Consider the following 15,031-nt stretch of genomic DNA (forward strand, 5'->3'; position numbering starts at 1 on the left):
GTAGTCTTCAGCCCCAACCGACGCTGACTCCAGTGACATCACTTGAGGCAATTTTATCAGATTTCGCGCAGCTCCCTCCGGAGCCATAAAACACAACACCTTTTTTTAACATATGCAGTACTCCCCAAGACCTGTAAACAGACTTTTGTTTGTACAACTAGTGTAGTTCCCCTTAAATGTTAAATACTGTAAATAAAAATGTAAAATTAAGTAGATTTTTAGATTTTTAGACTATGAATATCTAACTTTGTATGCTAACTAAAAGCTAGAATTTTTGTTACAAAAGTGAACCACAGGACTTAATATCATCCTGATCAGCTTTCTGTTGACCGCACTCCCTGTTTTCTTCTTCTTCAGCTGATTGCGTCGTTTTACTTCTGTGGTGTTGTCCTCTTTCCCTTCTTTTCCTCTCACACACTGAATGCCTTCAGAGGCCCTGTTCTCTGTGCAGAAGTGAAACAGTTGGCTTCTGAAAAAGGCTGCCAACAGCAAATTCTCATAAGAAGACATGATTGTGAATAGTTTTATGTCGTGGTTAAAGGTGATTTTTGTGCTCAACACTCAAAACAGTTGATATTATCGTGACTTGCAGCCGCTCATCACATTCGGTTTTGTACATTCAGTGACAAGCTCGTTCTTTCACAACCACAAACTCACACTCCCGCTCTTTCTTTATCTTCTCTCTCTCTCTCTCTCTCTCTCTCTCTCTCTCTCTCTCTCTCTTCTCTGCACACTGATACAAATATACCAAAATGTGGCCTGACCGCTAATGCCACAACTGACTTCCTGTTCAATGTGTTTCAGCCTGTTGCTCAGTGACACAAAACAACTTAAAAACATGACCTTCTTGACGCTTTGCTTGTGCCTCGATGCCCTTAAATTTACTCCGGTCGTTTTCACTTTGATAGTAAACACGTTTCACTTGCACAAACATTAAGTACTGCATGGAAACTTCAGACATGACTTTAAGTCAGCAGCTTTGCAGGTTGCATCATGCAGTCTCGCCCAAACCTAGAGTGTGATGTTTACGACATGGACGTTCAAACTTCTTATATCTTTAGGAAATAGCTATTTAAATAAGACAACACGCTAACTTTAACAAAATCTAAGTACAACAGCCCCGTGTTTGACTCAGAGCTGTTAAACTGCATATAGAGATAATCCAAAATGTACTTTTTTCCAAATATGTTTTCTACTCTATTTTTTTTGTAAAATATCAAAAGGGATATTGCAATACATAATATAATATGTTGGCATTCATGTTATGTTTTAAAGCCCAAAGGCTCTTACTTTTGAATGCCAGGGACTTTGAATTGACTAATAAAATTTGCTCAGAAACAAAATGGAGTGACTTTTTTTGCTGTTAGATATGCTTTTACAGTTAATGTGTATGTGGAGCACCAGCTCGAGTGACCTATTTCTGCCTGGCTGGAGCCTATTTTGGGAACCACATAGGGCTGACACTAACTGATTATTTTCAGTATTAACTAATTTGGTGATTATTTTCTTGATTAATCATCTGGTCAGTAAAACAGAAAACAGTAAAAAAAAAAAAAAAAAATCTAATAGGGCCCAAGCTGAGGTCATGAAATGTTTTGTTTTGTCTAACCACAACAGTCAAAAACACATAATTTTTCTATAGGATGGAAAAGCAATGAATTATCTTATTTGAGAAGCTGGAACCATACAATTCTGGGTTTTTTTTGCTTGGAAAAAGTACCAGTTGATTAATCAACTAATCATTTCAGCTCTACTGGTAATGTAAAGCCAGTGATTCTCAAATGGGTTGCAGGATCAATCTGAGGGATAACAAAATGGGATAAGGTTTAAAAAAAAAAAAAAAAGCCCATTCCCCTGAACTTTGGCTTTTTTTTGTGAATTAAAACAAATGGAAACTTTGGTTCAACTGGTTACAACATATAGCCTAGCTGTCCAGTTGACCTGTGACAAGGGAACTTACTTTGTTTACAGGGGCCACAAGCCAAAAAGGTTGGGAACCACTGCCCTAAACTGCAACCAAGGATGTGGTTAACATCTTCTTTCTTGCATGCACCAATTCATTTATATTTAAAGTCTGTTTTGGAAACATCTATGTATTTCTTATTTGTAGGTGTTAAAGAGGCTGATTTGGTGACATATTTGGTCATATGACACCAATACAGTTGAAGTGCACCAATGGTGCACCAATACCAATACAGTTGAAGTGCACCGCAGCCTTATAAGTTAAACTCATTTCATTCGTGCTCTTTTGTTCATCCTAAACATTTTTTTAGCCCTGGACTGATGGAGATTTTATGTGAGATAAATGTTTAAACTTAAGACTGAACTTATCTGACTATTAACAACAGTTAATGTTTCTAGCAAATAAAATCTAAGGTCTTACTGAGCTCCTGTTTACATTTGTATCTACCATAAATTGCTTCCAGATACTTGAAGAATATTCTAATAAACATGTCAAATGGGTGTCAACTCCTATCAGGGCTATGGAAGGATATTAAAATGGAAACTCGCACAAAACAAGGTGTAGCCTACAATAACAGGCCAGATATCAAGTATTGCAAAGGCACAGCCCTCTGTACTCGCCATGTCTGAGGCAAGTGACAGAAAGCAGAAGTAAAAGTTAAGGCAAGCTGATTTTGCAAAGGCCCGCGCAGCTGCGCTTTCTGCTACACAAACAACGGTGCGGTTTTCACAGCTCGGAGCCGGCGGCACGCGGACCTCTGCAGGCCGGGCCCGCTTTCCCTCACCTCCCAGCCTGCGTGAGCGGACAATGGAGAGTTAAAACAATGCAACGCCTAAGTTTGTCCACTTCGTTTCTTTCTAGAGAGGCTTTGTTGCCTTTTGACATTTTTTTTTTCTAGTCCACGGAGCGGAAGTGTGTGCGGAAAGTCTGAGGTTTGAGACAGGAAGCCTGCCGAGCTCAGATAACGACACCTGACAAGTGCTCCCGTTTGCAGCCATAAATTATACTTAAAATAACCTCAAACCCAATCTGCTGCGACACAGAACCTAGCTAGAGAATAACTATCTGACGAATTGCGTTTAATCAACATAGAATCACGTATGGGAGTCAGAATTAAAACACCAAAGGACTGACATCTATAATAGCCCATATAGGCCTACGTATAGGTAGTGCCTTTTAACGGACTAAATTAGTCATTGAAGTTTTCGTTTCAGGGTGTTCTCATTTTTCTGCATTGGCCCTTTAATTACTCACTCCTTTTTTATGTAGGCTAGGCCTAAGCTTAACGAAAATAATGTAACGGGTTAACTTTAAACCCATCAGTAGGCTATAGCCATCATTTAAATATTTTTTCGAAACGAAACAAGAGCCATAAGTACAAGTTCCTCAATCCACCAAGGCCCCTTTTTCAAATGCACTTTTTTCTAGTCTTACAATTGGCTGAAAATACCTTTTATTTTGGTTGAAACATCAAGTTTTTCGTTATAATGAATCGAATCGAGAAATTAAGAATGTCGGTATTAATATTTCGTCGAAGTTAGGAGAGATTATTCAGCAGGTTGCAAGAATATTTTCATGCAGAAATAAAAAAATAAATAAATAAATAAAAGCCTGCAGGCCAATGTTGCACATTATTATTAGATGAGATTCGTTAAAACATGAATTTGTATCTTTGTGGCCGACATTATCCGATACAGTTAGCTTTTTCTTTCGTTGCGCAATAACCAGTTTTGAGTGTAAACTTGATTAAAAAGTAGGCCTACTTTATGATTTGAAGTCCTGACATGAAGGCCTTTATTTCTGCATTTCTTCAAAAAATAAATTGAAACGATGGCTTCTTTTTGGTCATCCGGAGAAGATAAACCGATGTAGCTGCGATAGTATGAAATGTGAAATACCAGTCATCTGATGGAAATGGATCCTCCTGATGTTTTAAAAGGGGCTCTCGCTGTATCCAAATCGATCCATGGCGCCTTCAGGGACACCTGCCTTGTGCGCAGCAATAAAATAATCCAGCATCCCTTCATTAACTTATTCTTCGTTAAAGTTTGTCAACCTAAATGTTCCGAAATTTCAGAGTTATTTTTGTTATGTTGCGATTCCGTGGATAGTGCGAGGTGATGCTCCCATTAAGCACAGCAATTAGAAGAAGAAAAAACGAAACGCGTTTGGAAATCCTCTTTCACGCCTATAACCGGCCACCAATTAGTGTTTTTATCTGAGTGTAAAGATGTAGTGGTTAGTTGTGTTATTATAGAGCCGACATACAACCACGAACGGGAAGGAAGAGGAAATTTTGTACAAGAAGGAAAGAGTGGGGAGCTCGCATCACCGCCTTGACTCTCTCACTCAGCAGACTCTGGTGTGGGTGGCCGCCTGTCATTTTCACCAGCAGCGTTAAAAACAGTTCAACACGTACCTTTATCGTACAGTCCATTGCAGCAGCTTCGCAGTCTTTGTCATTTAGTCGTTATTGTAAATGTTGCAGCTTATTCTGCCTTCTAACCTCACTTCAATACTTGCAGGGGTGCATTGGCTCTATGGCGCAAACCATTGCAGTTACAATTTTTTGCTCAGAGACCATAACCGGATGACAAGTTTTTTTCTCTCGCTCTCTCTCTCTCTCTCTCTCTCTCTCGCTCTCTCTCTCGCTCTCTCGCTCTAAATTGGGAAGTGAAGTCACTCTTTAACACTGAAACCACCACTCACTGCACAGAAGAAAAAACAAAAAGCTCTTTAAAGAAGACCATAAGCTCACAATCTTTCATTAAAAACAACAGATTCTTAGAGTTTTGCAATAGTTTAACCACAGTGAAAATGAAAGGGGCCACTGAATGCCTCTGAAGTGTCAGAACAAGAATAGTTTGGGTGAGAAAAAAAAGACAGAAATCTCTATACAGGATGTGTTTTGGAGACATGACATGCCATATATAGTATAGGCTATACACGTATATGCCTACATGGCATTAGACACCAGCATGTAGCCTATAATAAGGTCACAATTCTGTGGTTCTTTAGGATCTAAATCCTTTTACTGGAACAGCTTAGATAACAATAGGCCTACTGGGAGTAGCCTACAGTTTTTCAAAACCTGTATAAAAACTTGAGTACGAAATACTCTAAAAACATTTGATTTGTCTAACTCAGACTGCTGAAGCCTCGTATTAATATCAGATACCCTTTTGAATACATTTGTGCACAAAACGAGGTTGGTAGATTTCCCCCCCCCCCTCCCCCCCCAATCACTCTCACTGTAAACACATTATGCATGTATCTGTTTTAGGGGCCAGTATGAACAGAGGAATGATTACAGCAAGTTCAACCTGTTGTAATGCTCATGTGGGCACCTGACTGTTGTTTTAAGACAGACATTCCTTCAACGTCCTGACTGTTATATTTACCACTGTCAAAGATCATTTTATTTTGTGGCTGGTTAGCTCAGTTGGTAGAGCGGGCACACATGTGGTCCAGGGTTCGAATCCGACATATGACGGTTTTCCTGCCTGTCTTCCCCCCCTCTCTCTCCCCTTTCATATCTCAGCTTTCCTATCCAATAAAGGCAGAAATGGCAAAAAAAAAAAGATCATTTTATTTCAGCTTTGAGACAAGCTGCCTTAAAATGAACAAAAATAGAGCCATTCAGTTATTCTCCATTCACTTCTGGTCCATGGGATCCTTTAATAAAAAGTGCATGCAAAGCCACTTTTACAATTAATGAGATTTTCAGCCACACTTCCTGTTTCATTCAGTGCTCCAGTCAATGGTGGAAAGAATAGTCAAGGACCAGTATGGCACTTACATAGTTAAATTTAATATGCTTGAGCTAATGATTAAATTATCTATCAACTTTAAATTAATTCTGCTAAAATATAAATAATTCAAGCCTTGGGAACAATTGTTGTGAGTGAAGTAAACACCTTCACAACTTCAAATGACCAAAGGAAGTTAAAGTCAAATCAAATGGCCTATAGTCCTCACTTACCAAGACTTTCATCAGTTACTTCCAACCTGTGGACACAGGCAGTGGTAAAATGTAACTAAGTACTAACTCAAGTATACTGTGCTTGAGGTACAAACTTGAGGTTGTACTTGAGGATTTTCTTTTCATGCAACCTTGTACTCCACTACATTTCAGAGGGAATTGTTTTTACTTCATTACATTTAGCCTTATCTGACCGCTTAGTTAACATTTTGCATACAAGAGGAGCTAAGAAAATATGTCTGGTTACAAATCAAACTACCCAACACAACACAACTATACAAGTACAGCTGAAAACTTTAGTCGATTAATAGAAAATTAATTGGCAACTATTTCATAATTGTCTTGTAAGTTTACCACTTCATGGTTCCAGCTTCACAAATGTGAAAATGTGCTACTTTTAAATTAGTTAATGTTGATATTTTTTAATAGTTTTGAGGTTTGGACTACTTTTGGTTAGTTGTGAAGGCATTTCTCACTATTTTTCTGAATTTTTACAAACAAATCAATCAATCAATCAATCCATAATGAAAATAGTCACGAATTGCAGTGATACAAGGCATTTAGGCCTACAAAGTAAAGAATTAGAATATTAGAATATCTTTATTGTCATTGTAACAGATACAACGAAATTAAGTGCAGTCCTTGTCAAGTGCCAAACATCTACGAGGTAAAATATGCCTAAATAAATACATAAATAAAGAATGCTACTACTGCATACATATTAATGCTAAAAACACATAGGAGACACACCCATACAGGCATCCACGTTTAAAAAATTGCACATAGCCCTATTGACATAGATCAGTGGTGGGAACTATACTTTAGCAGCATTGTTCAATGCACTTATGGCTGTAGGATAAAAGCTGTTTTGTAGTCTGTTTGTTCTCGTTTTCATGGACCTGTATCTCCTGCCTGGCGGCAGTAGTTTGAACAGTGTGTGACCAGGGTGAGATGAGTCCTGTAGGATGGTTTTGGCCTTTTTGAGGCAGCGGGAAATGTGAAGTAGCCTATATATAAAATATAATCTAGGCTATAATACTATAATAGTATAACAATCACAGGGGACCTTGTTTTGCATTGAGTACTTTGATTACTGAGTGACATTTCCTGATTATCCGTTTACTTACATTTTCAATGCAAGACTTTTGCTTGTATAAGTAGCCTATATTTTACAGTGTGATATGCCTACTAGTAGGCTACTTTTACTTAGTAAAGTAAGGATGTGAATGCTTCCTCCACCACAACCTAAGAGGTGTCTGCCGAATTGCATATTAGGTTACAGTACTGTATGTTCAATCTGGAGACTTAAGGTTTTATTTTTAGAAAACATGTTGTCATGAAGCGTTTAGGCTATATCCTACTCTATTAAAACTTATTTAAATTTCCGGCAGATTTAGGGCTTTTGTTTTGCTCCGTGACGGTTTACTTTTAGCTGTGACCCACTGTGTAATTACCCCAGGTGGATGCTGATAGTTGACTGCAGACGGTTGTTAATCACCTCGTGTTGTGTAACTGTATCCCCGTTGTGTCCTTGGCTTGAGGTCTTGAGGTGGGGCTCCCAATCACGACTCCTGTCTCCCACCGACGCGCACGATTTCACCCAGCTCCACTTTTCCAGATGTGTGTGTGTGTGTGTGTGTGTGTGTGTGTGTGTGTGTGTGTGTGTGTCAGTTGTTTGTTTATACAAGGCCCTGGGCTCGGCCTTATCTGCTGCAGCCACTCACGCCGTGATTTCAGACTTTCTTCAGCGAGCAGGCTACTTGTGTTTTTTTTGCTTCATTTTTTTTTTACGGGCCATTGTTTTGTCGAATGGTTTCTGAAGATACAGAGATTTCTTTTTCTTCCTCCCACCTCATTAGAAAACCGACTGCTTTGATTTCAAAAGCCTGCACTTCATCCCCACCCAAACGGTGGCTCAGTTATTTAGTCCAAGACAATCAGAGTGACCGCAGCTTCGAAATCTGTTGAGGCCATTCAATGATAGAATAAAAATAACACTGCTGTTGTTTTGGCTGCCAATTATTCCGCCATTTTATTAATAGCCTAGTTTTTTCTTTAAATTATTTTTACTGAATCCTCAACAGGCTTAAAGAGGTTGAAATGTGCTGTTAACGTGCTATTATGCGTCCCCCTACACAATAATAGTTGAACAATAGGCGTATGGAGATAGTGATAACACATTGGCTAACTTCCATGTGTAACAGCCTGCTGTGGCAGTGTGTAGGCCTACACTGAACTATCTTGTGGAAATTGGTTTCATGTTGTATTACAGAAATGTAATGAGATGTGGTGTTTTTAGGGTTGCAATTAAAGATTGTTTTCATTATCAGTTAATCTGCTGATTATTTTCTCTTTTAATCAGTTAATCGTTTGATCTATAAAAGTCAGAAAATAGTGAGAGAAGTTGGTTTTACAAATGTCTTGTTTTGTCCGACTAACTGTCCAGACTTTGCCTAAAGAAACGACTTTAACATTTAGTTTGTTATCAAAAGTGCTGCCTGTTGATCAACTGATTGATTTATCGACTATAGTTTCAGCTCAAGTTGTTTTATTGTTTCTTAGGTGCCTTTTTAACATTGGTGTGGGACAACAAATGCAAAATAGCCTTATTTACAGTTTTTATTATTATTATTATTATTATTATTATTATTATTATTATTATTATTATTATTATTATTATTATTATTATCAGTGAGCATTGTCCCTGACAAATGAACTAAACTAATCAGAAATATTATAAGGTATAGTTTCATTTGGGGGACTGTATACAGTGGGACTCAGTGACATTATTGTGCTGTTTGGGATAAGATTAATCTACAGTATCCACATTGTTCTATAAGAGATTATTAGAATAGTCATCTTTAATACTGCATTGATTTTACTTTTTTAAATTTCCAATTTTATTATTAGCCTAAATAATCCTACAGTTTATGACATATGTCGCTTTATGAGCTATACAAGATATCTGTTACACTCCTAGGGTGGAAAGTAACTAAGTTGGCCTACATTTACCCAAGTGCTGTAGGCTACTTAAAGTACAATTTTGATGTAGACCTACTTGTACTTTAGTATTTCCATTTTAAGATGCTTTATACATCTACTGCACTGCATTTCACAGGGAAATATTGTACTTACTCCACTACATTTATCTGACAGATTAAAAGTTTACACACAAAACATAAAAGTTTTAAAATGTTATATTCTACCAAGTAGTAAGTGGTCGTTTGAAGTAGCTCCACGTGGATAGGCTACATGTGACACTAACGTGATAGTAATAGTAATCTGATAATATTATACAGCAGCATTATTATAACAGGGACATTCTGAGAAAAAAGTCAGAACGTGGCCCTAATCCATAGCCTACTTTTACTTTTAACTCAAAGTTCTACATTCTTCTTCCACCACTAATTCAAGCTCGTCGTGATGCATCTTACCCGACAATTACGGTGTCAGTGTGTTTTATGAATGAATGTTTAGTTGCTTGTTGCTAGGGGAAGAAAGGGAGGGTGCGCCTGACGTCACGTTCTATTAAACAAACCTGGTCACGACGCCGAGCTGGCACGCGCCCCTCCCATCTCCTCTTATAAAGGGACCGGTCCGAGCGGAGACTGACCACTCGTTGTTGTACGTGTAGCCGGTAAATAAAGAGTGTAAATCTCGGAGAGAAAGAAAGAGATGTACTGGGACACTATCATCAAACCTGGAGAGAGAAACACAGACGGCAAAGAGTCGAAAATAAAGGTAGGTTTTCACTTTTAATTTTTACAGAAAACTATGTCATGCATTCATGACGTCGAGCCTATAACCGTTATCTGTAATCATTCATCACAATTAATAAAGGCAAATATTGGGTTTCATGTGACCAGAAATGGCTGGTTTTTATAGTGGTTTTAGACATTTTATAAACTAAAAACTAGAAAAATAAGTTTTGATTTGATTTGAAAATAATGACAAGTCTCTTTTATCTGTGACTGTGTAATCCTTGGTGGTGCATTCAATGACTAAAGCAATGCACTCACAAGTTAAGTTGTAAGAAATAACACTAAAAGACACTAAACAGACGAATGGTAATCATCCTGAAAAAGATTAGAAAAGAATGAATTAAATGCATTGTAAAAAAAAAAAAAAAAAAAAAGGTTGCTTTGCAGCAGCTGACCTATGTATCTCATGTCTGACTTTTCTCCACAGCACCTAAATGCATCATAGGTGCATTAGTTGGATAACAATCTATCTAATCTATAAAAGTATATTAAAATGCATGGACATATAATAATATGTAGTGCAAGTGCAGGCTTTTAGGGCCTCTAGATATTGATCAACAATTTTGAGTTGCAACGATGATGAAAGTTGTAATCACGAGTCTTTCAACACAGATGGAGATTTGCCAGACTGGGTTTTACACAGAAGACTTCAGGACACAGGAAGTGCCAGCTGGCTTTGACTTTGCATCTTATGGTGAGTTTTGAGAATTACTGGCACTTGATGTTTTCTCCATCACAAGTTAAACATCACTCCTTTTGATGGTACAAGGTTTAAACTCTCAGTGATGCCCAGACAGTTTTTTTTTTTTCATTAATGTTTGCTCGATCTGTTTCCTCTGAACCTGAGCAGCTGAAGGACAGAGGAAATATTTGCGCAGACTGTAGCATCACATCTGTCAGAGCTTTTTCAATGAGACCTTGACACCCTGGGGCTCTCGCTCATACCCAGGATAACGGGGGTCTCTGTGTGTGTGTGTGTGTGTGTGTGTGTGTGTGTGTGTGTGTGTGTGTGTGTGTGTGTGTGTGCGTGTGCGTGTGCGAGGAATAGTGCTTGAATGGGCTGAGGTAGGCAAAGACAGACAGACAGAAACAGGGTGGTCAGGTTAAAGACACTCCCCTCTCTGTCTTCCCTAATCCTTTCCTCCAGACTTCCTCCTCCAACAGATTTAGAGTCCCCCCTCCCCAGACCTCCATCACTACTCTGTCACACTCCCTCCACTGGCGTTTCCTCCTCTCTCTTCCTCCCCCTCCCTCCCTTGTTTCCTCCTAGCTGCCTCCATTGAGCTGCTGAAAAAAACAGAGTGCCTGGTGCTGATTTGACAGTAAACAAACTGCTTGTTCTTGTGTCAACATCCACCGTCAAGATAAAAACCCACAAACTTAAATATTCACCCCATCTTTCCTCTTTTAAAGACTCTTTCGCTGAGCTGAGATTTAATCAACCTCCTGCTACAAGGACCACACCATACATTTTACTACACAGTAGACATTTTTAGATCTCTGGCATAATTTATTTTAGCATGGTAAGAAAATCCACTTGCAGAGACTTACAGATACTTTGAAACCTGCTTGAGTTATCTAAATGTTTTAATTTAGCTATGCACAGGACAAGGTCTTCCATGGTGGTGCATTCAATGATGTTCCAACATCTAAAAGTTGACAATCGGCTGCCAAAAAGCAATGCACTCACAGTTGTAAGAAAATCACACTAAAAAGACAAATGGTAATCATCCTGAAAAAAATCATGAACATTTATTGCATTCAAAATAAAATACTGTTTAGCAGGTGACTATCGTGTCTCTCATGTCTGACTTTCCAAGCAGCACATAATGCATCAGAAATATAGAGATTTCAAAATAGGCCCTCCTCACATCTGTATTGAAACATGCACCAAAAAAAAAACAAGTGTCTCTGCAAGTGAATTTTCACACCATGCTGAAATAAATGGAAACCAATAGCTGCCCAGTAGGGAGGAAATCGTTAGGCGTTTTCTTTTTACAAGCATGAACTGTGCCTCTATCCTGCCGTCATCATCACTTACTGACTCCATCTGTCTGTATTGTGTTTAACCTTCAGACTACCCTGGTGAAGACCTGTCTTTTCTGTTAGACAGTAAATCACCCGGACAGCAGCAGTACGTCGCAGAAAGCAGCTACCCAGAGCCACCTAAAGCTTCTCACACATACGACACTAAAGGTGAAACCTCAAAATAGAATACTTAAACATACCCTTATGGGTGCTATAATGAGTCATATGTTGGTGTTTTTGACTTATCTCACATTCTTTGCTCTTTTTTTGCTGCAGTGAGCACCAGTGACAATTCCCTCTTCAACCTGGACTCGTACCATGAGATCAACTGGTGGGCCTCATATCCACATGGTGAGCTCATACTCATACTGTATTTAAAATAAGTTTTGTTTTTAAAAAGAGTTTCTTTTAGTGACTTTCTTTAGAACTTTCTTTTTTGACGTGCAGGTGGGCTGACAGTAGACCAGTCACCAACTGGATACCAGGAGTCCCCACAGGCGTACCAGAGCCTGGTGCCCCAGAACGGACAGTTCAGCCCGGCCATGGAGGGCAGCCACAGCCCCTTTCTAACTGCAAAAGGATCCAATGCATTACAAAGTAAGACATTTCATCTGTGGATGTTAAAAAAACACCCTACCAGTGGTCTAATGTGTGCAGTTCAGTGTATGTAATCCATCTCTTTGTTCCAGGTGAGACAGACCAGAGCTACTCGTGTCACTCGGCTGAACTGTACGACTCTGACGGACAGAGGCAGCCGTCCTCTTTCTGGCCTGAATACTCCTCTCCCAGCTTCACTGCCCCCCCACCACACCCACCCCCGGCCTCCTGCCCCTCCAACCACAGCCCTCATTCCTCAGAGCAATACTGCGCCCGTGTGGTCAAACGCAAAAACACACACCCCCAGAGGCCAGACAGGGAGGGCCAGACGACGGGAATGTCAGCTTATCCAGGTTTGCTTTCTTTTCTCTTCTGAGCTACTCTTTAACTCTGATAACTCTGATTGCTATTTACAAGATCAGAGAACTTTTCATGATGTATAAAGACTTGTGCATAAAGCATACAAATTAGCGCCTAATGCTAAATGCTATTTACACATAATAATTCACTAGTATTACTAGTAGACACTCACAGGGGCCATCTAGTACTTTTACTTTTGATCATTAAGGTACATTTTTGCTAATAATACTTATGTACTTTTACAGTACAATTTTGAATTGCACTTTTTTTTTTTTACGCAGCTGTATTGCTGCTTTTACTGAAGTATAGGATCTGAATACTTCTTCAACCACTGGTTATTGCCATTATAAACTCTTCTTTCACTTCTATAACCAAATTAATATTCATTGATTCATTATTTCATTCATTCAGGTTCTGGTCCAATCCAGCTGTGGCAGTTTTTACTGGAGCTACTTCTGGACTCTGCCTGCCGTACCTTCATCTCCTGGACGGGAGACGGCTGGGAGTTTAAGATGTCCGACCCCACAGAGGTGAGGAAATATCTTGCTTTGGAGTACTACATGGCAGTAGAGGGCAGTAATGTACAACATTTAAGTGTTGTAAGTGCAATTTTGAGTTACTTGTACTTGAGTATTTCCATTTTATGCTACTTTATGCTTGTACTTCACTACATTTCAGAGGGAAATATTAAATATTGATTGGTCTAACAGTCCAAAATATATTTTTAAACATGAACAACTCTCTCCCTGGAACTGCTTCGTAGACAGTGAGTCGGGAAAGATGTTATAGATGACACTGAGAGCACCCAGGGGATGTTCTGAGAATATGGGTACATTCTCTGTTTCAGAACAAAGCACACTAAAATAGAATGCAGCTCATGTGGGTCAAAAAAAAAAGAAAACAAACATTCTGTGGCTCCACAAAGTCTCCCAGTCATTGTCTATGGAGCAGCTACATGCTTTATACTTGATGACACCACAAGTTACTTCTCTGGTTTTTGGCTTTGAGAGGGAGTAGCTCATGTTCACAAATATTGATTGAACTTTCCTCGTGTCTTGGAAAGGACATATTGGAATTCAGAATTTAGGTGGTGTTACCCTTTAGTGACTCTTTATTCCTCTCACAATCCCTCACATGTATCTTGTGACTTTTTGGAGGGGCCTGGCCCCTAGATTGGGGAACCACTGGACTAAATTACCAAACTGTAAAAAAGTAGTTCAAACTAGCTCCACCTCGAGCAGCTACAACAGTAAAATGCTGCTTATTACATACTTTTGGTACTCACAGTACATTTTGCTGATACTACCTCTTGTACTTTTACTTAAGTGAGATTTTGAAGGACTTTTGATTGTAATGGAGTATTTTGTTTACATTTTTGTATCTGCACTTTTAGTTAAGGACGATCTTAGTAAGACGCACCTAAGTCCAACTCTGTGTTTTCTGTTGATCCTACAGGTAGCCAAGCGCTGGGGCCAGTGCAAGAACAAACCCAAGATGAACTACGAGAAGTTGAGCCGCGGCCTGCGTTACTACTACCACAAGAACATCATCCACAAGACGGCTGGCAAGCGCTACGTCTACCGCTTTGTCTGTGACATACAGGGCATGCTGGGAAAGACGGCGCAGGAGGTCCTGACTAGTCTGAATGTTTTGCCCACAAACACAGAGTCGTGGCAGTCGTGCACCGGGGTACCTGCAGCGGCAGCGACGTCAGAGCACACAAGTGAGACATGGGCATCACAGTAGGGGATGGGTGCCAGGACTCTTGGTGCTGCTCGCTGAGAGCGACCGGCACATTTTGATGGAGTAATACAGCCTACAAAGTAAACACTGCCTCTTAAAGCCCTGGCTGAACTACAGTATCCTCACTGGGTCATGTTGTTGCTGACAGCCAATTCGTAGATGCTGCATTTCAGGGAATAAAATAACCAAAAACTCTCAATTCATACAGTCAGTCAATATGTTACTTTTTCTTATCATAATTAAATGAAAGTCTTCCAATATCTGAACCATAAACATAAAGCAGGGCTAAATAACTGCAGCACATATAAGCACTATAAATAAATACTTGTTTTCCAACGTCAGGGCCCATATTTTCATTTGATGTTTCTAAGAAGGAATTGATTTGTAAATAGTGTCTATATGATTGCTATGTAGAGTTTTGTGCATTTATATTATCATTGTTAAATACAAAACTCATTTCTACCTCTGTTGCTAATGAGAATAACAAACTGAGATTACTTTCAGGCACTCACTGTGAAAGTTTTTTTTTTGTGTGATTGTTTTGTGTAAATAAACCATGGATGTGTAATAAAAGAAATACACTGTATATAAACATAG

General features: G+C 39.1%; 2 protein-coding genes across 6 annotated transcripts in view; one reads left to right on the forward strand and one right to left on the reverse strand.

Moving 5' to 3' along the window:
* Positions 1-4,585, reverse strand: part of fli1rs (Fli-1 proto-oncogene, ETS transcription factor-related sequence) — a 22,254-nt gene extending 17,669 nt beyond the window's left edge. For 2 of the 4 annotated variants that reach the window (XM_031313455.2, XM_031313473.2), the window contains exon 1: positions 4,383-4,400. In XM_031313455.2, the coding sequence (XP_031169315.1) occupies positions 4,383-4,400 (18 nt within the window). Of the gene's footprint in view, positions 1-3,861; positions 4,225-4,382 lie in introns of those variants that run through there. The other 2 variants (XM_031313482.2, XM_031313464.2) reach the window with 2 other exon arrangements.
* A 4,963-nt stretch (positions 4,586-9,548) lies between these two features.
* Positions 9,549-14,724, forward strand: LOC116060099 (ETS1-related protein). Of its 2 annotated transcripts, none has more exons than XM_031313520.2 (8): positions 9,549-9,686; positions 10,319-10,400; positions 11,783-11,902; positions 12,011-12,085; positions 12,182-12,331; positions 12,424-12,684; positions 13,103-13,221; positions 14,147-14,724. In XM_031313520.2, the coding sequence occupies exons 1-8, from the start codon at positions 9,621-9,623 to the stop codon at positions 14,435-14,437; spliced, it is 1,164 nt and encodes a 387-aa protein (XP_031169380.1). In that variant the 5' UTR covers positions 9,549-9,620; the 3' UTR covers positions 14,438-14,724. The 2 variants fall into 2 exon arrangements, with proteins under 2 accessions (XP_031169380.1, XP_031169388.1); XM_031313528.2 differs by having other exon boundaries at positions 11,816-11,902.
* Positions 14,725-15,031: the final 307 nt, after the last annotated feature.

This window comes from Sander lucioperca, chromosome 10, assembly GCF_008315115.2.
Source record: "Sander lucioperca isolate FBNREF2018 chromosome 10, SLUC_FBN_1.2, whole genome shotgun sequence".
Classification (NCBI taxonomy): domain Eukaryota; kingdom Metazoa; phylum Chordata; class Actinopteri; order Perciformes; family Percidae; genus Sander; species Sander lucioperca.